Source organism: Pogona vitticeps, chromosome 2 (genome assembly GCF_051106095.1).
Source record: "Pogona vitticeps strain Pit_001003342236 chromosome 2, PviZW2.1, whole genome shotgun sequence".
Classification (NCBI taxonomy): domain Eukaryota; kingdom Metazoa; phylum Chordata; class Lepidosauria; order Squamata; family Agamidae; genus Pogona; species Pogona vitticeps.
The window spans coordinates 296,474,090-296,496,314 of NC_135784.1; the positions used below are offsets into that span (position 1 = coordinate 296,474,090).

The 22,225-nt window shown below is 39.6% G+C and overlaps 1 protein-coding gene across 1 annotated transcript in view; it reads left to right on the forward strand.

Annotated features, from left to right (window-relative positions):
- The window catches only part of ALPK2 (alpha kinase 2), a 71,680-nt gene that overhangs the window by 38,715 nt on the left and 10,740 nt on the right, over positions 1-22,225 (forward strand). Inside the window, exons 2-9 of the mRNA XM_078385185.1 lie at positions 531-3,531; positions 3,980-4,127; positions 6,651-6,778; positions 6,873-6,908; positions 11,399-11,673; positions 11,782-11,870; positions 15,775-15,992; positions 17,954-18,002. Coding sequence (XP_078241311.1) covers positions 531-3,531; positions 3,980-4,127; positions 6,651-6,778; positions 6,873-6,908; positions 11,399-11,673; positions 11,782-11,870; positions 15,775-15,992; positions 17,954-18,002 — 3,944 coding nt within the window. The remainder of the gene's footprint in view (positions 1-530; positions 3,532-3,979; positions 4,128-6,650; positions 6,779-6,872; positions 6,909-11,398; positions 11,674-11,781; positions 11,871-15,774; positions 15,993-17,953; positions 18,003-22,225) is intronic.

Below are 22,225 nucleotides of genomic sequence, written 5' to 3' on the forward strand. Positions count from 1 at the left end.
GACTAAATAGAAAATTACACTCACTGGAAGCTGCACACGAGCGACACTTACGGACGGGCAGAAGAAACAGGAGGCGAAGAAAAACCTGTACTGTCAAAAATTGCTACTAGAATGGCAGACAGTTAATTTGTGGATAAATTGTCCCATATAGTATTGATTAGAAATTGCATGTCACACTTGCCGGAAGAATGAGGAGAGAGATTATTGAGCTTACTACTGGCAACGTTCCCTCTAATTTTCTGCTAACATGGGGCAGGGCTTGACTTCATGTGTGTGGTGTTCTGGCTGCAACTGGAAGCAAATGAGTAGCAACTCTGGCTCGGCTGCAAAGCCTTGATCCAGCACCGTATGAAGGAAACACTGCCTACCGGTGCTGTATATGCCACCAGTTGAGAACAACTGGTTTAGAATAATGGGGAATAGCCCATCTCCCTTGTCTGCTGTTACCATATGGCATTTCGTAGTCTTGTGGTCATTCCTTTTAAGTTATCTAAATTCTTTCTCTCTTTCCTCAACCCCTTTTTTTCTAGGGAGACCAACAAGAAACGATCAGGGAAAACACATCAGTCATCAGCAGTGACATTAAACTATTCATATCAGAGCCTGCACCAGATGAGAGAATTGTTTTTGAATCTTCTCCTGAGAAAAGTGTTCCTGTGGATAGTGAAAGCTCAGCTTTGGTAAAGACCACCAGCAAAAATGGCTTTGAAATGGACCGATCCAGGTTGGAAAACAATACAGGCCTTTGTGTCTCCAATGGAGCCCAGAACAGTAATAAGCAAGAACCATCTTGGAATCAAGCACAGTATATTGCGACCATGGACACTATAGCGAGCTGCGACACGGTACCTGATGACCTAAGTCATCCTGTCATAACTTCCAAACAGCAGGGCATTCTAGCTCCTATAGCTGTGCATGATATGCAGAAGGAAAGAAGAAAGGCATGTAGAGAAAAGTCCTATGAGGCCAACAAGGTAAAAACAGATCAAGGCACTCTGTGTGCTAAATATCTATCCAAAGGAGATTTCCAGAGGGCCTTGGCATCTCCAGAACCTAAAGTTACAGAGGATGATTTATCATCAATGCACGAACAGTTACAGAAACTTCTTTATGTGGAAGAAGACTGGGCCTGTGACTTGCCTTGCACAATCTCTGAGGGTGAGGATCCAGCAGCTGTGACTGATACTGCCAAGGAGGTCAGGGGATGGAACATAACTAGTGATGGAAGGGCCGGGCAGCATGTGCCAGGAAATTCAGCAGAAGATAATCAGCTTGTCACAGAATTGGCATCAGCAATGGAAGTCCACAGTGATTCGAACAGCCTGCTAAAAACAGACGAAGCGTGTAACGGTACATCCACGGGGCAGTGTTCTTTTGCACTTTCTGTAGAAACAGATGCTGGGCGTCTGTGCTCTGCCTTGAGATGTGAAACAGAAAAGTCATCTGATCATCTTCTACAGAGTAATCTGCAAAAGGAAAAAGATCCAGAGAATAAGTATAATGGAATGCAGCTTGATCACAGAGGGTCTGTTCAGCCATTAAGGTATCGCGAAGGAATGATTATATCTGATAATGCTTTCCAGTCTTGTCAAGCAGAATCTTCCTACAGATTTGTGGAAGGCTCAGGCAGTCCTTTAAAACAAAACCAAGAGATTTCATCAGACCTACCTGTTTATTATCTTGGCCAGTTGCCTTCTGTTAAGCAGCACATTCGTCGCAAAAATAGCCCCATAGTAAAGCAATCTGATGAGATGCCTATGAGAAAGTCTCAAGCCGCACTTCATCAGTCAAGAATAAATGAGGGTACTAAGCTTGCTGAGCTTTCACTGAAAGAGGATTTGTTCAGTAATTTCTCTGGCAAAAATACAGATCAATTTACACGTGAAAAACACTCTTCAGTTGCAGCCGTGAGTAAAAGCACTGAAGAAAAATTTCAGGAGAAAGGAACTGAATCAGAATGGAATGAACCGAGCAACAGCAATAGTAGCATTTACCATGCTTTAAAAAATAATGATAGTAAAAATGTTCAGATTGTAGATGATGCACAGAATTACAGTTACCACATGCAAGAACCTAATTCACGTATAGCCACTGATTCTAAAGTTTACCGGGATGAGCCAGAAGTTAGTGGCCCAAATAACAAAGCGAGGAAAGAGGAACCAGTATTCACGGCATCATACAAGGTTAGATTCTTCACTGAAGTTCTGTTACAGATAAAGAATGATAAAAACAGTATGAAAGAAGAACATAGGGAGTCTGGAGAAAGTTCAGGACCAACTGCACTAGAGTCCAAACATGTCTTAAAGATGCCATCATGTTCTCAATCAAGAGCATCAGAAAATAATTCTAGCACTGCTGGTCATTTTTGCAGCAGTGATAAAGGATTGGATTTTACGAGCTTTCCATCTCAGCCTTATGAATTAGCTGCTTTAAATGTGGTACAGCCTTCAAGTATTCTTAAAAATGAGTGTAGAACAGACCAGGACAGTCAGGGTGGTAAGAACACTGTAGACAATGAAAAACAAATGTACAAAAGTGGTAATGCAAATGTGCTTGGGATAGTTGGAAGTCTGCTGCAAACTGAGCCCCTGGAAAATAAAATTAAAAAAGACAGGGGCACAGAGATCTCTGAACTGTGGCAGGGCCAGCACCAGCGTGTCAAAGAAGGAAGCAGAACTCAGGTAGTCCGGTATGAGGGAGAAAGACAAATGTCAGTCGTACGTGATATTGAGGAAGCTGAAGTAGAACCCTATATGAGGGCTCTGATTGATATAGAACAAGCCCCTTCTTGGCACGATGGCATTAAACTTCAACAGGATGAGTACGAAAAGGTGGAACAAGAAAAAGAAATCCTGTGTGAAAGGGATGCCAGAGAAACTGAAAAATCCATTGAGTGTCACCTAGAGGAGGCTGAAATAGAGCCATACATGAGGGCACTGATTAACTCAAATCAGATGCATTCTTGGCACGATAGTCCACACTTTGTACATTCATTGATGGACTTCGCTGATGAGGAATTGGGTGTGGCTGCAAGAGGATTAGTGGGAGAGTGTACAATTACATCTAGAAACCACAATCGAGCTGCAGCATTCAAGGACGATGAGAGGCAAATCCTAAACTCACCAGAGTGTGCAATGGGAACATCAAGCAGCACCTCGTCTTCTGTTTCTGAGAACAGACGTCACTCTGAGGAACAGTTGGCACAGGTCAAAATTCAGCAAGGCACTGTAGGAGCAGCAGCAGAAGATCTATGCATATTAAAAGCAGAGAAGACAAAGCCACAGGGTGCTTCCAAACTCCACAAGGCACCCTCCCCTCATAGTAGTGCTGAAGATGTGAAGCGCAAGCAGGAAATGGTCAAGAAGAAGGTCATGCCCAAGGGTCAAATTAAGAGACAGCGCATAGAAACAAAGGAAAATGTTTTCAACAATACCAGCTGTGTTAAAAAGAATTCAAAGGCGGAGGCTGATTTAAGTCAGAAGGAAGATAAAAAAGAACCACGGAAACTGACTTGCAAGAAAGACAGCAAAGGTATGCATAGATTTTTTTCCCCCAGTTAGACATAGTTTTCTAACAGCAGTTTCCCAAGATCCAGGCAAAAATCTTTCTTTGTCCTGCTTCCTGAGAATCTAGATGGAGATGTCAGGGATTGAACCTGGAATGAATGAAACGGATAAGCCATACCATTGACATGCGCAACAAGACAAGTAACTCCCCTGCTCAAACAAATTAAAACCAGAAGTGGATGCCCATCACTTCTATTTTTGACTGCCACCCCCAATTTTTGTTCATTTCTGGGCCTTGTGCAAACCGAGCAGGATGCAAAATTTGACACCCCCCAACCCTACCAAAGTTGCACATGCCTGCTTTAAGAGAGGAGGCAGTAACTCAAGTGCCCATAATCATATAATGTCTAAATGGATCCTGCTGTTCTACTCTGAGCTCAGCCCTTCCTTACAAAATTGTATTTTATTTGAAGCCCCCCTATTGCTGAAGAAAATCCAAGCAGAACCATTCCTTGATTCTTCTGGAAATATCAAATTGTGCTGCCAGTTTGGTGAAATCTGTGAAGAATCTGTCATTACATGGACTAAGGACTCGAAGCTACTTGCCCGAGTGCACAGAAGGTAAGGAGATCAAACAGACAAACCATTGATATTGTGGAAAGGGGAAATGTACATATTCTGATAGCCAGAGTTTTGATGGAATTATCTTGAGAGGGAGAAAGATGATAAAATTAATAGAAACATAGAATTCATGTAATAAAGGGTGGCAAAGGGTGGTAAAGTAGGTGCCCACGTGTCATAGAGATAGCCCAAGTTCCATGTAAACGCCAAAGAAGGGAAAGCATCAGCGGCCTTAAAGTTGCCAACTGTTGGCTCCTCAGTTCACATATTTATTATAAAATAGAAAAATCAATTGACACTGTATTGATTTGTTGGTTGCAAAATAAAATAATAATGATTATACAGGTCGTCTTCAGACTGGGCCAGCAGTTTTTTGATTAATGCACAGGTAAAGAGGATAGAGAGGAAGCTCCCATGTCAGATATGGAGAGAACAGGACAGTAGCTGCCAGGCAGACATGCATGATGGCAAAATGGGCTGGAGAAGGAAAGTAGAATGCAAATACCTCTTGTTGCAACATAGCATGAGCAAAGAGCTAGACCAGGAGTTGGGAGATGAGGCTCTCACTCCCCTCTGTGCCATTTCAGTGGCTGGCCTTGAGCTAATCACTCTCCTCTGTGATCGACCCTCAAGGGAGAGCTGTGATGATAAAGCGGTACCTAGGAGAACAATCTACACTGCTTGGAAGTGGTGGTAGGAGAGGCAGTATAAATGTAGCCACGAAACAAATCAACTCAAGGGAAGGGAAGGAGGGAGCAAGATTAATTAGAGAGCAAGTAATGTGTTTAGTTGGCAGAAATGTTATCTGAGATTTTCTGTGATTTGGAACATCACCTTGTAGGCTGGAATCATAATAAAAATTGTAGGATTGGTTCTGTATCAAGTAAGCATGCTGCTACTCAAAGAATACTGCAGACAACAGCAGGTGATGGACAACTGAAAGAGGTCACCTTGTTACATCTCCCTGATGTATAAAAATAGGAATGGAAGGAAAACAGTAGACATATATATGTATATATGTATATGTATATGTATGTGTGTGTGTGTGTGTGTGTGTGTATATATATATATATATATATATATATATATATATATATATATATATATATATATATATATATATATATATATATATATATATATATATATATATATATATATATATATATATATATATATATATATATATATATATATATATATATATATATATATATATATATATATATATATATATATATATATATATATATATATATATATATGCATGTATGCATGTGTGTGTGTGTGTGTGTGTGTGTGTGTGTGTATTGACCAGTGAAGGAGTTAGTCAAAGTCAGGGATGTAGTAAAATATTACTACATCCCTGACTTTGACTGACTCCTTCACTGGTCATGCTGAACGAGAGATTCTGGGAAGTACAATTCAAAGAAAAGGATTTTTTCCAAGCTATGATGTGGAACTGATCATATTTGAACAGGATTGAATACTGAGTTGTAGAAATGGATATCTCTTATAGGTTTGCTTAGCCAAGGGAGAAATATTTCTGAAAGATCCATTTCAATGCTTTCATCCCTCAGCCTTGTGTGGCGTGCATAAAGAGGCCTTTGCGTTCTCAACATAAATGTGGGTCTCTAAACTTGATGGTCACTAATGTGTTTTCTGGAGGCTCAGCAGATTTTAATTAACTTCACAAGGGCTCTAAACTCCAAGGATGTACCTTGGATGGCTTCATTATCTTAGAAGCTAGGCAGAGAGGAAGATATTTTGATATTGTGGGTGTTTTAGGCTACTCTGTAAATCTAGTGAGAGTTCCTCCTACTTTTCAATGTACATAAAGATCCACAGGTGCTAACATTCAGATCCTGCAATTGAGAGGAATAAAGCATACTTAAAACACAGTGTTTCTTATCAGCAGTATTCCTAAAATACCTGGAAACAATGAGCACAGAGCTATCAAACTCAACAATAGTCTGGAGTAGTCCATTTTATAAACTCTTCCAAAATCAAAGTCTGTGGATTATAGCTGTCTGAAGAATGCATAATGCATTTTGCAGATTAAACTCTAGGTTTGCAACCATTCATTGTTGTTGCTGTTTTTCAAATATGTCCCTGGAATTTCAACATTCAAGTGGGCTGGTACCTATAGCCACCTGAGTGTCAAGCATGAGCAAATCTATCGTTTTCAGTAGATTTTTTTTTCAATTCCTTGACTCTTGAGTACAAGCAGCAACTGATAATGTTTGCCTTGAAATCAAGACCTGTCTTCTTCCCCAACCTGGATTATAATCTGAACCAGTGACCCATTTATCTTGCAGCTGCTCCAGCAGTAAGGACAACAACAGCAGTGGCATTCCACCCATTAGGTGGAAAGCAGGATCAAGAGAGGAACAAAGAGAGGGAGGGAGAGGTTAGCAAAGAGACATTTCACTCTACACTTGGAGCCGAAGGACACCAGACTCTGAAACACTAAACTGAAACCAGTTGAACATATAAATCTCCAAATGTTAACATCTTTTCTAGTGCAGGAGATGACTTTCCAGTATCATTGGCAATAGTTCAAGCTGGGGAAAAAGACCAAGGAATGTATCAGTGCTGTCTGAAGAATATGTATGGAAAAGCAACTGCAGACTTTAACCTGACTGCTGAAGGTAAAAGCTAATTTGTTCTGTTTAACACAAAGCACAGCAGAGAGTGCAATTTTTGGTCTAAAAGCTCATTGCGTTGTTTTTCGTTTTTCTGCAGTGTTAGAGCATCTTTCCAGTTTTCATGATGTTGAAGGTAAGGTCAAGGAGTATTCTTCCTACATATACTTTGTAGAACCTATATTTGAAATTTGTCCGATTGCTAGTAATTTGGGCTCCAGAACATGTTATTTCTGCCCATTCTGGAGGAATTAGTGAAATAGTAATGAATAAGAAAGAGTATATCTCTGTATGTGCAGAGTGTATTTCTTTTGCCACCGTATGATCTTATTCTGAGAATCAGGAAGACTCTGATATGCAACAATTGCTGCTGCCAGACCAAGCTGGCCATTAGCTAGATTCAGATCATGGCCAGAGGCAGTAGAGTACTGGGGCAACAATAGTGGCACAGCTGCTGGCACCCACTCTCCTCTGCCTAAGTGAGCCACCTACTCTGGCTTTTTTCTACACATCATCCTTGGGGGCAAGGCATTACTCACACAACTGTCCAAGAAGCAGCTGGCTTGCAAATGCCACCACCAGCCTCCTCCCTCTCCCTCTGTGAGTCTTGCAGGGGTAGCAGCCCATAACAGTGCCACTTCTATTCCTACTGGCACTGGTGATAGTCACTGCTGGAACATAGCCAGGGTCTAGTGGTTAGGTTGCTGGACAGGAACCTCAGAGATCCAGGTTCACATCCCCACAGGGCCATGAAATTGACTGGCTGACCTTGGGATAATCAATGTCTTTCAACCTCCCTTCCCTACAAAGTTCCTTCAAGAGTGAAGTGGGGAGGAAGAGAGTTATGTACAGTGGTGCCTCGACTTATGAATGTCTTGACTTGTGACCAATTCAAGTTACGAATAGCTCCAGTCCCAAAATTTTGCTTTGACTTGCAACTGGCGCTTTGAGATACAACCAGAAAAAGGCTCCCTCCCTCCCTGTCCTTTTTTTTTAACCTTAGATGTCACCTTAGATTTAAAAAAGTCTCCCCCTAGTGGACAGATTAACCACTTTATTTATTTATTTATTTATTTATTTATTTATTTATTTATTTATTTATTTATTTATTTATTTATTTATTTAATATGCCGCCCACACTACCCAAAGGTCTCTGGGCGGCTTACAACAATTAAAATACAATACAATTTAGAACAATTAAAATACAATTAAAATATATATAAAAATTGCCATCGGAACCACAGCTAATATTATTTCAATTAAAAGCCTTCTGGAACAGGAAGGTTTTGACCTGGCGCCAAAATGTCATCAGCGTCGGCGCCAGACAAATCTCAGTCGGAAGGGCATTCCATAGTCTGGGGGCAGCTGCCGAAAAGGCCCTTTGTCTACAAGCTCTCCCTCTTACCTCCTTAAGGGATGGCTCTTTCAAAAGGGCCCCCTGGCTAGATCTTAACTGCCGGGTAGGTAATGCTTTTGCATTAGATTCTATGGGAACTAATGCTTTGAGATACAATCAGCACCTTGAGATACAACCCAAAAAACATCCGGAATGGATTAATCGTGTTTCAATGTATTCCTGTGGGAAAATTTTTGAAATCATCTGCACAATATGTATGGCTTTAAAGAGCACTTAATAAACCCTTTGTAAATCAAATTTGACTTTGTTCTGACTTTTTTTGCCCATAGGAATGCATTCATTACATTTCAATACATTCCTATGGGAAAAAGGGGTTTCGCAAGATGAATTTTTCGCAAGACAACATTAACCACAGAATGAATTAAATTTGTCTTGCGAGGCACCACTGTACATTTTTGTAAACTTCTTTAGCAATTTAACTCAGCCTTCCTCTGCCGTACATTTTTGACATTAAATTTCTGCTTTAACCCAAAGAGTCAGAAAGCGTGATTTACACTGAAGCAGGTAAAGTGGCTTCACATAGGGGCTCAGCTGAAAAGAAGGAGCCATGACAATGAACCACTTTTATATGATTATTCCCTATACTGAAACATGTGGTTATTTCTAGGTCTTGAGCTATGAAACAGTATCCAAGTAGAATAGCAATAAATTCTGAGATAGAATACTTTTTCCATAGGTTCCTGTTGTCTTAATTATAGCAATAGCATGTGAATTACAAGGCCCTTGCTAAACATAGACAACACTTTTGCCAACAGGTTTTATCATCACCAGACAAGTCATATTAGCATGGTGACTAATACAAGCTTAGCTCATTCACTTATCTGGGTGGTCACTTGGCCTGATTCATTAAGAAGCAGGATTAACCATTCCATTCAGTTTGAAACAAGTGGATCATCTTTCGTTTACTAACCACAGATGCCTTCTTAGGGGTTTGTATTTTGTTCCTGTATGGCTGCAGTTAAAAGGGACCTTCAGTAAGTCTTAAGAAAAGTATGTGCATTACGTACTCAGTATGGCATGGTGGATAAAGTGACGGCCTAGGACTCAGAGACCTTGGTTTGGTCCCTACGTGGCTGTGAAAATTCACTGGAGGGAGCAGGGCTGGAATCGGTAAACCCATTCCTTAAATGCCTTGCTCATTTGGAAGCCCAGTGAGTGTTGCTATAAGTCAGTTCCAACTAGGCAACCCATAACATGTGTGGGACTCAGGTAAAAGTAAAGAACATGAATTTGTCACATAAATTCTCTAAGGGAAGATGGTGTTCATGTATTGTAGAGGCTATGGCAAATTCTTAGATTTTGAAGATGGAACAGTTACTGTTGTAAAAGTCACGATGGGTATGTGGCTGCTCAATGAATCTTTTGTTGTATTTATTTATTAATTTTTGGTGTGTAAATTTCTCAAAGATTTTTGTCTATTGGGTGGTTTAGAAAAGCAGTGAAAGCTAACTAACTAACTCTGCAAGTTGTGACTTAAGAAGCAAGATCATAAGCTGTTAGCCACTTTGTCTCTTTACGTTAGTGGAAGTCTAGGATTGCTGAATGCAATTTGATACGTGAGTGTTCAACTTTACTGCTTTACTAGTACTTTATGCTAAAAAAAACTCTATTAAGGTTGCCTTATGTCAGAAGCAACTTGACGGCATTTACCATAATTATTATTTATATCATTGCAAGTTAAAATAAATGTAGAGAAAAAGAAGAAATGCTTAAAGAAAGTATTCATATTAGATAGAGCTCAATCTACTAAGTCCTTCAAAGACCTAAATCAGCATTTCAGACAATAATACACTCTGAATCATATATGTATACTATTTTCTTTTATAGTGAATGTACTTTGTCAATAGCTGTTTTAACAATGAAAACGGAGATTCCAACTTGTTTATGTCTCAGCTGTCCTTAAATCTACTACAAGTTTTTTTACCCACAAAATGTTTCTATGCAGCTTCTATGCCCAGTTCCCCCTTCTAGTTGCTATGCAATCTTGTTCACCCCAGAGATAAGTTTTGTGATGCAAATTCAATGTGTTCAGCCTCATTTATACAAAGATTGCTAATGTTACACATACTTTCTTGAAAAGAACTCTGAACATCAGAGTTCTATTATTCCCCTTTTGCTTATGTTTGATCAAAAGTAGCTATTATTGCATTTTTAAATAATCATTTTTATTAGTAATTTTTCCTCCTCTGCCCCCAAAATTGCTCTACTATATGCTATGAGTTTTTTTTTGTAACCATCTGTCTTTGTAGAATGATATCAGACAATAGTGCTAAAGTGACCATCATCTGGGTCCAGTCTGAAAGTTAAACAGGTTTGGTCCTTCACTGGTTCTCAGACAGTGGCAAGAGATGTATAATGGAAGACTGTGAATTGTAGACTGCTCTTTGTGATAATCCCCATAACCACTCTGCAAAAGAGAATCCAAAAATGTAGACAACTGTGTTGGTCAACTTTGTCTCAAAGTCAATAGACTACGTAGTTGTACCAGTTTCATATCCATGTGGATCAGTTGATAGGTCGTAATCACCTATTAAGAGCAAATCACACCAAAAATGCTTGTTCTATTAAAATTGCTTGGCATAAGGAAATCACATCAATGGATGATAAGACAATCATTTAGTTCCATTTTCAGGCACATTGAGTTGACTTGCACTGTCAAAACCAATACACAAACAGGAAAACACTTACCTCTCAATGTCCACAATTGTCTGAATTTTCTGATGCTCCACTCAGATACTGTGTAAAAATGCAAAAAAGGCAGTTTTTTAAAAAAAAATTAGAAATTACAGACTCCTGTTTAAACAGGGCAAAATGAACTTGTGCTTCATAATGTTTAAAAGGTTTCAAAAAATTAAATAGATGACAAATTTATATCCTTCTATGAAATGCTTTGGTACCATCAGTCCTGATTGTTCTGCTGATTGCCCCTTTTTGCACTGCTTGAGGTTCATCGGAAACTACTCCAGAGTGTCCTTGAACTTCAGAGATGGCTTATGAAAAAATACAGGAGGCTGCAATAATAAAAGAATCTTACCGCACATACAGAATCCATTATATTACCTCTGAGCCTACTTCTTGTCCCTTTCTATTTTTCTGTGCTGATTGCTTTTAAACTATTTCTCCAGGCTTTTTTCTTGCAAAGCAAGATAGGAACAAACTTTAGCATATCAACTGAAGTTTCTTCTATCCAATCTCTTTTTATTTTACAGGCTTGGAAGAGATTGAATTCCTACAACTTATGTTCAGAGACGATTTCATCTGTGACAGTTACTTGAGTAAGAGCCTCCATGGGCGAATTACAACAGAAGAGTTACATTTTGGGGAGGGGGTGCACCGAAAAGCTTTCCGAAGCAAGGTCATGCAAGGCTTAGTGCCTGTGTTCAGCCCTGGCCACCCCTGTGTTCTTAAAGTGCACAATGCCATTGTCTATGGGACCAAGAACAAAGATGAACTCGTGAAAAAGAATTACAAATTAGCATTGCAGGTAAATTATTCCTGCTGTTATCTCAGTGCAGCTGGTTTCAAATATGCATACAGCTGACTGTGTTAATTATTTCATTTTTCACTATGCCACTGGGTTCTCTTTATATAGGAATGTTATGTTCAAAACACAGCAAGAGAGTATGCCAAGATATATGCAGCTGAAACAAAACCCCTAGAAGGCTTTGGAGAGGTACCTGAGTGAGTACATATTTTTAAAGATTTGGAATGTAAAGCTTGTGTTGTAAAAAAAAAATCTATAATTTGTCCTTTGCATACACAAAGATTCTTGTGTGTCAACCAGCCTAATCCTATGTGAGTTTCACTAGATGCCCTTTTATTTTGCTATCTGAGATGGAGCAGTAAATGATCCTCTACCAAATTACAGTGGTGCCTCGCTAGTCGATGATAATCCGTTCCACTGAAATCGCTGTTTAGCGAAATCATCGTCTAGCGAAAAGCATTTCCCTGTTTAATGCATTCCAATGGGGAAGAATTGTCATTGTCTAGTGAAGATCGGCCATAGGAAAGCCGCTTTGCGAACCGCCGATCAGCTGTTTAAATAGCTGTCTTGCGAAGCTTAGGTCCCGAAAACACCCGTTTTGCAAGCACGGAGGGAGCTGTCAAAATCGACGTCTAGCAAAAATTGGTTTGCAAAGCAGGGACCAAACGTTGTGCAGCGAAATTCCCCCATAGGAATCACTGTTTTGCGGATCACAAAAAGTCAATGTCTAGCGAAAAAACTGTCATGTGGGCTAACGGTCTAGCGAGGCACCACTGTAATGTGGCTCGTATCCCCAAATTAACCAAGTCATTTTAGGACCAGTTTATTTCTGCAACCTTGGGAATTCCCACAAGCATCTTTCTTCTCCTCTGAAGTAAAGAAATGCAATAATCAACGAAATACTGTTTTCCCTTCCTGATATCGAGAATTTGCTGCATTTTGGGAACAAAAGATGTGTGGCCCTCTAAGGTCTGAGGAAGAACAAAAATGACCCCATCTTGTGGAAGCTGCCCATTCTTGCTTTAAAGTTTAGTAGACCTTCCTTCTTGCCCATGAAAAGCCAGTTTCACCAACTGCTCCCTCATAATAGATAATGGAGATTTCTATGTGGACCATCAAAATTAGCAGGGTTTCTCTTTCTGGCTTGCAGCTCCATTTCCCAGGATGGGAAGAAGAGAATTGGGGAGCAAAGCCCAGCATTTGCAAGCTGGCATTTGCAAGTCGTATTGACTCTGAAACAACTGCACGCTATTTTTATTTTCCTAGTTAAAAAGGTAAAGGTTACCCTTGACATTTTTAGTTCAGTCGTGTCCGACTCTAGGGGGTGGCGCTCATCCCGCTTTTCAAGCCATAGAGCCAGCGCCTGTCCGAAGACAGTTTCCGTTGTCATGTGGCCAGCGTGACCAGGGAATGTTGTTTTACCTTCCCACTGAGGTGGCACCTGTTTATCTGCTCGCATTTACATGCTTTCGAACTGCTAGGTTGGCGAGGACAAAGCGACGGGAGCTCACTCCGTTGCGTGGATTCGATCTTATGACTGCAGGTTGTCTGACCCTGCAGCACAGGCTTCTGCGGTTTAGCCAGAGTGCCACCACGTCCCATTTTCCTAGTTACCTATTCTTTATTTCAGAGATGGGAAACGTACATCACTCCAGGACTGAATAAAGCACACTTTTATTCTCCCCCTGGCTGCAGATCATGCCCCCTATAAAATGTTCTGGTCCCGGACTGTGCCATTTCCCTCTTTGTGAGGGGCTGTGCACACGCGCGTGCGCGCGCGCACGCACACACGCACGCACGCACACACACACACACACACCAAACAAAAACAAGACAAACCAGAAAGCCCTCAGTCCAAAAGCAGAACTGGATGTTTGGTCAATTCTGGTTTTGATTTTTAGTAATTTTTCACCATTGCAATCTTATAGAAACACTGACTGGTACTGTAGAACAGATACAAGTTTTCATCAAAAACCTAAGTACAGTACCTGTTAAATATTGGTGCAGTATGTTTCTCCCAATTTTTGCCATTTTTGTTGATCTGATAGTGTTATTTCTGAGATCTGCAACTGCTTATGATACTGTGTGAACTTTCTTGATATTGTTCCCAAAGCCCCAATGATGATGGGGACCACTGAAGTGTCTTTCATCCACAAGGGAGATGTTTCCATTGCCAGGTCTCTGTATTTTTTTAGTTCTTTCAGTCAATTCTGGCATCTCCTGGAATTACAATGTCAACGATCAAGACATTTCTTCATTCTATTACTAGAAATAATTACTCTATTATTTCTGGAGTGTTGTGTTCAAGGTGTCTGATGATGATGATGATGATGATGATGATGATGATGATGATGATGATGATGATGATGATGATTGATTGATTTGATCGATTGATGTCATATAACAGATACAAGTTTTAATCAAAAACCTAAGTGTTTGTTAAATATCAGTGTAATATGTTCCTAATGTTGCCAGTTTCTTTTCCTGTTCTAATGGTGATATTTCAGAGATCTGCAGCTCATTATAATATTTTATAAAATTCTATGGCATTGTTCCCAGTGCCCTAATTACTATGGGAGCCACTGAAATCTGTTTCATTCACAGCCAAGATGTTGTTGTAGTTGTTGGCATGCAGCTTTTTAATGCACTTCTCTAGTGATGGTAGGAAATATTCTGCGAAGGTTGTAATGAATGGCTGCACCAGCTGTTACCTCAGATCTTTTTCAAAGGATTTGCTGTTCCATCGCATAAGAATCATATGTAGCTAGCTTCTCAAATGGGCAAATGGGTGTTGAAATCGCTCTTGCTTTCCTTAGGGATGAGTCTTAAATATCCCCAAGAAGCTTAAGTAGCCTTCTCTCAAATCTAACATCAGATAATTGCTTGCGATGTATTATTATGAATCATCTATGACTATATCGGTTGAGGCTGAGTCCTACTTTGTACAAATAACTCACCGTGGTAGATGCTGCCTCCTGCCATTCCTATCCTTATATCAAAAGGTTTTCTTGGCTAGTTAGGATGAAAATGTGTACACATGACCTGTATATTCAAGTAGCATAATAACATCTTAAAATATATCGACAAAAAAGCTACATTTTACCTCTGTTTATTGACTCTCTACCCTCAGCATGTCTACCACTTCCTTTGCAGTCCTGAGGTAAAAAAGATTGGTCTCAGCAAGGTGAAAATGCAGAGCTAAGAATAGAACTAAGAACAGAGTTTGCCTGTGGAAAATGTAAAAGCAAGATGTAAGCAGCAGGATGTCCAAGCATGAGGCACTGAGTCTGAGGTCCGAAGGTGATAAGGAAATAGTCTTAGGGCTCTTATTAACTGCAGCCACATCTGTTATTTATGACCTATTTTCCAAATGAACACACAGCATGCTGTGTGGTGGAAATTTGTTTTAAAAATTCTGTCCGTGTGATTTCTAAGGATATGCATGCATGTGCAAAATGCCACAACTCTTTCCCTGGCATGTGTTTAATTTAATTCATTTATGGACTACATTTCTGGGATAAAACTGAATATTGTAAAGAACACAGTGTTGTCAGTCCAGTGTTGAGTTTTATCCCCACCTCCCCACTATTCAATCCATACTAAAGACTATGAAGCTGCTGAAGTTATACACAAGATTTCCCCACATTTTAGAAATCAATGCAAACTTGTGGATTTTGTGATTCAGATGAGATGAATTGCACAAATAAGGTGGAGTAACTGAAAGCTGAAGCATACTGTACATACACAATGTATTTGCTAATTAAAATGAAAGAACAATGCTAAATGGATAATGCTTTGCTTCCACTTGAGGAGCAAAAACAGCTTATATAGAATAGTTCTTAGTTTGAGATCATCTCAGAGTATCCCTTTATGCACAAGATGGTGGACTACTACAACTCCCATAATTCCATTAGCCATCCTGTCTTGGACTCGTGGGAATTAGCATGCAATAAAATCCAGAGAGTCACAGATTCCCTACACCTTCATTCTGTAACAGAGTACACTTTAAGCTTTAATATAAAGAGTCAACATTCTACACTTTTCTTAAATATTTTGTGGCATTGTGAAGTTCCAGTTTTCTTTTCTTGGTTTTGATTTCAGAATCATTCCTATTTTTCTTGTACATCGACCCAAGAATAATATCCCTTATGCAACAGTGGAGGAAGAGTTAATTGGAGAATTTGTGAAATATTCTGTCAAGGACGGGAAAGAAATAAACTTCATGAGAAAAGACTCAGAAGCTGGCCAGAAGTGTTGTACATTTCAGCATTGGATATACGAAAGAACCAACGGCAGCTTGCTTGTAACAGATATGCAAGGTCAGTATCTGGTTGGCACACTGCAGTGCATTTTGTAAATCTTGTCCAGAAAGTAGCTCTTGCAGTAGGCAATAAGCCTTCTTTGGCCTGGAAATTGAACTGTGAAGCATCTGCTGTGAGCTTCAGCTCACTCTAAAACCTGGTTAGGCAATCTTCTTTCCAGACTTTGCTCTTCTTCCCCTGACACTGTCATAGCCATTCCATATTTTATAATTGCATTCCTTATTTTACAACTGCTTCTGCACTTTTGAAATGTTGACACCAACAGCAACAAGAATAACCTTGTATTCTCATGGTTGTTGTGGGTTTTTCAGGCTCTTTGGCCATGTTCTGAAGGTTGTTCTTCCTGACGTTTCCCCAGTCTCTGTGGCCCGCCTCTTCAGAGGAACAGGAGTAGGAACTCTCTCCATGCTCTGTTGCTATTTGTTGGATAGTTGAGTATTTATAGTTGTGGGAACAGCTTTTGTCTTTTTTTTTCAGGAGATAGGGTGATCAGCATGTTTTTGTTGTGATAAGGGGGGAAGAGATTATCTGTCACTGCGATTGATGGGTGTCATTAGCTGGTCTTTTCTGTGCAATGATCCCTGGCCCTTGTGGCTTGGTAGAGTTTGTTGACCTTTTGCAGGCTGTATTTTTCAGATTTGGGAGCCAGGCCGTGTTTAGTTTTAGGCCTTCTTCCTTTTTGTTGAAGTTTTGTTTATGTTTATGGATTTCAATGGCTTCCCTGTGCAGTCTAACATACAGATTGCTGGTGTCGTCCAGTACTTCAGTATTTTGAAACAGAATTTCATGTCCAGCTTGTTTTAGGACATGTTCGGCTACTGCTTATTTTTCCGGTTGTTTTAGTCTGCAGTGTCTCTCATGTTCTTTGATTCTGGTGTGAATGCTGTGTTTGTGGTTCCAACAGCAACAAGAATAACCTTGTATTCTCATGGTTGTTGTGGGTTTTTCAGGCTCTTTGGCCATGTTCTGAAGGTTGTTCTTCCTGACGTTTCGCCAGTCTCTGTGGTCCACAACTGCAAGGTATCCGGTATACTCCTGCAGTGGTGAGGGAGTCCCTTTTGTCCTTTGCTGACTGTAACATTTGTTTGTAGGTTGTATTTTCTCAAAAGTTTTCCCATGCGGTCCCATGCCCCCTCACCACTGCTTGGAGGGGCTTGCCTCCTGCAAGAACACAGCACCCATGGCCGGATCCTGTAGCTAGGTTTCTGAAATTTCCTTTTCTTTAACTCACTCAAGGCTAGGGGGATATTCATTCAAAATATTTTACCTATTATCAGAAGAGTGGGGGGGAAGGTACCTGCTTACTGTGGAAAATATTTGAATCCCATAATAGTCTTACATATCGCTGATGTAACAAACATAGCAATAAATGCTGACAATATGCCCCTTCTATGAACCAGTTCAAAAATCAGACAATACTTATTGCCTCTATTAATGTATGCATTTATTTTGGCTTCTCTGTTTCTCCAGTATTAGCTCCTCACAAACTGTTTGTGCATGTGTGCACACTTTGCACATGCACTCTCCATGTACATCTGTGTGAGAGGGAGAGCTTGCCCTTTTTCACTATGTAAGGAGACTGTAGATCACATTTCATCAAAAATAGGTATTGCCAATGCATTAGCAATCAGAAGATTGCACTGTTTCATGATAAGGCAATCCTCATTTAGGCGCACTGGAGATTATATTCCGCTAACTAGAGGTGGAGAAAGGGTTTTTTTTGGACTTCCAGATTGCTTTTTTATTTAAATTAAAGCACCATACAAAGGCCAAGCGATGCTCAGTGCAGAAGAAATAACTGGTCTAGCATTCTGAATATATGATGGTTAACATTTACAATCAGTAGTTGTGCTAATTAAAACTATATATCAAATCTGTTGATGAAAGGATGGAAGAGCTTTTCTATACTGTAACCGAAATATTCTCATTTAATAGCACTTCACTATTTCGTTTTGTAGGTGTAGGAATGAAACTAACTGACGTTGGCATAGCAACACCAGCCAAAGGGTGAGTGAAATATATATATATATATTGCAATGCCCACCTTTTTCAATCTTATGATGATGCATATTTAATTAGGAAGATTGCAGTGCATGAAATCAATTTTCGAAAAACAGCTTTTAAAAGCAAAACAAATCTCAGTGGAATATTCCTGTTACATTCTCCTGGTTGATAAAATGTTGATGAAAACAGAAAGCTAGTTTGTTCACTTATTTTTGAAAGGGAAATGAGAAGTACTTTGCAAACACTGCATTTTATTTATTTATTTGCAATACCGACGCTAGTTCCAAATATCTAGGCAATGTTTCTGAGAGCAAATTGGTTTACTTCCGAAAGAAAGAAAGAAAGAAAGAAAGAAAGAAAGAAAGATGAAACCAACCCTTAATGGCTTTAATATATATTATTGCTCAAGTCTTTCCCTGATTCACACAACTCTAAAAATCTGCTAACATGCAAGTACTCTGTAGCTAGTATGGTGCTCAAGACAAACATTGAGTTAAAGCCATCTATTAGTCCCAATGAGAGAACTCCTGCTTGAAAGAACGGGAATTGTCAGGTGAATACTTATGTAAATGATATTGGTTCAGTGGTTTGTTCTAACTGTATCTGCATCATGGTGTAGTGAACAGAGTGATGTTCTAAAATTCAGGAGACCTGGGCTAAGATCCCTACATGGGCATGGAAATAAACTGCATGTAGATGTAGCACAGGTAAAACCAAGTTGACTTTACATAACACACAACCCAACTGCACTAACAATTGAATGTAACCGGTTATGCTTGAAGTCCTCAAACTGAGGTAAGGTAAAGGTAAAGGTTCCCCTTGACAATTTTTGTTCAGTCGTGTTCGACTCTAGGGGGTGGTGCTTATCCCCGTTTCCAAGCCATAGAGCCAGCGTTTTGTCTAAAGACAATCTTCCATGGTCACATGGCCAGTGCGACTTAGACACGGAATGCTGTTACCTTCCCACCAAGGTGGTCCCTATTTATCTACTTGCATTTGCATGTTTTCGAACCGCTAGGTTGGCGGGAGCTGGGACAAGCAACGGGTGCTCACTCCAAACTGAAGCTGCCTTTAATTGATGTTAATGAATGCTTTAAGACAGAAGGGCCGGGCGTGCTCTGGTCCATGGGGTCATGAAGAGTCAGACATGACTAAACAACAACAACAACAACAACAATAACAAATGCAAAGCCAATTCTTGCTACAGTTAATATCAGTGTAGATCCAATGTTGTACCAGGGTTACCTCTCAAAATGGAATGGGCATGGGATCCAAGCACAAAAGGGGAATATGAATATCTTGTGGACTTGTTATTTCCTAGCAATGTTTAATTAATCTCTTGGTGAATTTACAGAAATCTCAAAAAGGGAGAACAGCATTGCCTATGAAGTGGCTTAATTAATATAGCTCCCTTAATTATTGGCCATGTTCTTTTTTTTTAAGATAGCATAGGGACAAGGAAGAAATTCTCCAGGAAGAGCTTAGCATGAAAAGGAAAGTAAGGTTCAAAATGTACAATATATAAAATTTTGTTTATTTATTTATTTTGCAGATGTATGTATTTAACCCTGTATTATGATGAGGGCCCCTTCCAATTAGTCTATGAAAAGAAATTAGGGCTTAAGTTTCGTAGGAGAAATCATTTGCTCCTTCCCTTGATTTTGAGTTTGCTTTTATGCATTGATAAAAGATTTCTTCAAAGTTTATAATGTCTTCTGTAGATTTTAGAGAGACTGTTTAGCTTCAGCAACTCTCCTACAAGCTGTAAAGAGAAAAAAAGTGAACAAAAAACAAAAATTATTTTATGCCAGAAAATAAAGAGGAAGGCTTAAAAAAAAAGTCCAGTATAGGATCAGAAGCCGTGAATATTTTATTTCCTACAAACAGGAGAGAGGAGGGCAAATAAAAAAATGTATCGGGAAAGAAATAAAGGAAATTAACAGGATGGAGACAATTCAGAATGGCTCTCTTTATGGTAAATTCAGATTGCCCAGAGTATCTATTATGCACACTGATGAGAATCCTGGTGTCAATTTGCAAGTGAAAGCATAGTTAGATGAACAAGTACAATAGGCTTTGTCAGAAACTGAACCATTTTTTAACTGTTAGGTAACATGAAGGTCCCAGAAAGGATGGCATATTCTTGCTGTTTCCTTTATTGCCTCTCAAAAATGCTAGCAATAGACTAATGGCATGGTCTCTTCCCACAGCATGACAAGGTGGGAGCTACTGTCAGTATGGGAAGGAAACCAACTTAAGCTACCACTTCGTATGGTGAAATGGTAGGAAAATAAGACAGGGTGAAGTCATAGGAACCAGAATTATACCCCTTTGGGAACCCATCTGGAAAGACAAAAAAAAAAGTGTGCAACCAGATGATTTTCAGCAGGACAGATTATTTCTTTTATTGCTGCATTGGTGAGGGTTCTAATGTAGAAGTACAGTAAGCCACAAGGATGAGTCAGAAGGATTCTGGAGATGTGGGCCTAGAGAGCATGGAGAGTTGTCACGATAGACAGGGTGGAGTTATGATTGAATGTTTGCAAAACTCGCATGGACCAGATATAGACTGATTTAAGTCGTCCCTATTTGGAACCTCCAGAATGTTGGCACCAAACCAAACAAACAAAGCTATCTTATATTTATTTATTTATTTATTTATTTATTTATTTATTTATTTATTTATTTATTTATTTATTTATTTATTTATTTGACTTATATACTGCCCCGTAGTGCTACAAGCACTCTCCGGGTGGTTTACAATTTTTTTAAATTATACAGGCTACACTTTGCCTCCTCCAGCAAGCTGGGTACTCATTTTACCGACCTCGGAAGGATGGAAGGATGAGTCAACCTTGAGCCGGCTACCTGGGATTTGAACCCCAGGTCATGAGCACAGTTTTAGCTGCAGTACAGCGTTTTAACCACTGCGCCATGAGGCTCTTATATGGAGTCAGACTCAGTATAAGACTGAGACCAATATTCTCTACTCTACTCTACCTAGTCTAGTAGTTGAGAATCTTAGGCAGAGATCCCTTCCCAGGCTTGCAAAGCTAAAATCCCATTTGGTGGGACAGTGAAATTTGAACCAGGGACCTTCTGTACCACTGGGCAGCACCATTCCCCAAATGCTTAAAACAGGCTTCAAAGGATGTCATCCATTCAGTACAGTCTAACCTTTTGCTACTTCCCCTGGTGAAGTGTGGGCGGGGAGGCTTTTGTTCTGAGCAAGCAGCATACAGCCATCTCCTCCTGCATAGCAGTAAAATACATCACATTGACATAGATTCCTACTATGGAAGACTTCTTAGCTGCTCCAAATGTTCTTGCTGGTCTCCTTTCCTGAATGAAAATTATGTGATATTTATTCATTGTACAGTGGTGTTTCTGATACGAACAAAGATGTAAAACATCTCCTCTCCTGACACTTTCTCTACAGCCTTTCTACTCTCTTGAACTCCTAGAATTCAGTGGTTCTTAACCTTGGGTTACTCAGGTGTTTTTGAACTGCAACTCCCAGAAATCCCAGCCAGCACAGCTGGTGGTGAAGGCTTCTGGGAGTTGCAGTCCAAAAACACATGAATAACCCAAGGTTAAGAACCACTGTCCTAGATGACATAGACCTTTGGGTAGAGTGGGCGGCATATAAATAAATAAATAAATAAATAAATAAATAAATAAATAAATAAATAAATAAATAAATAAATAAATAAATAAATAAATAAATAAATAAATAAATAAATAAATAAATAAATAAATAAATAAATAAATAAAAATTTTGATAGTTGAGAGCCGGGTTTTAGTTATCAGGCCCTATGTACCCTTACCTTACCAGGAAAGGTTATTAGCAAATGAATAAACAAACCTAGACAAGTATATTCAAGGATAAAAGAAGTCCATGTTTTGGACCACAGGAGCCTCATGGTGTACTGGTTAAACTGCAGTACTGCAGCCAAAACTGCTCACAACCTGAGTTTGATCCCGCAGAACTCAGGTAGCTGGCTCGAAGTTGGATCTGCCTTCTACCCTTCCAAGGTTGATAAATTGAGTACCCAGCTCTTGGTGGGGGGGAAACAATGTGTAACCTGCATAATTAAATCACCCAGAGAGTGCTCTTAGTGCTATGGGGCAGTATATAAGCAGCACACACTGCTTTACAGTGTCCAGAACAGTCAAACCAGCGTACAGTTTTAAAACATTAAAATTCATCTTAAACCATTCAGTAT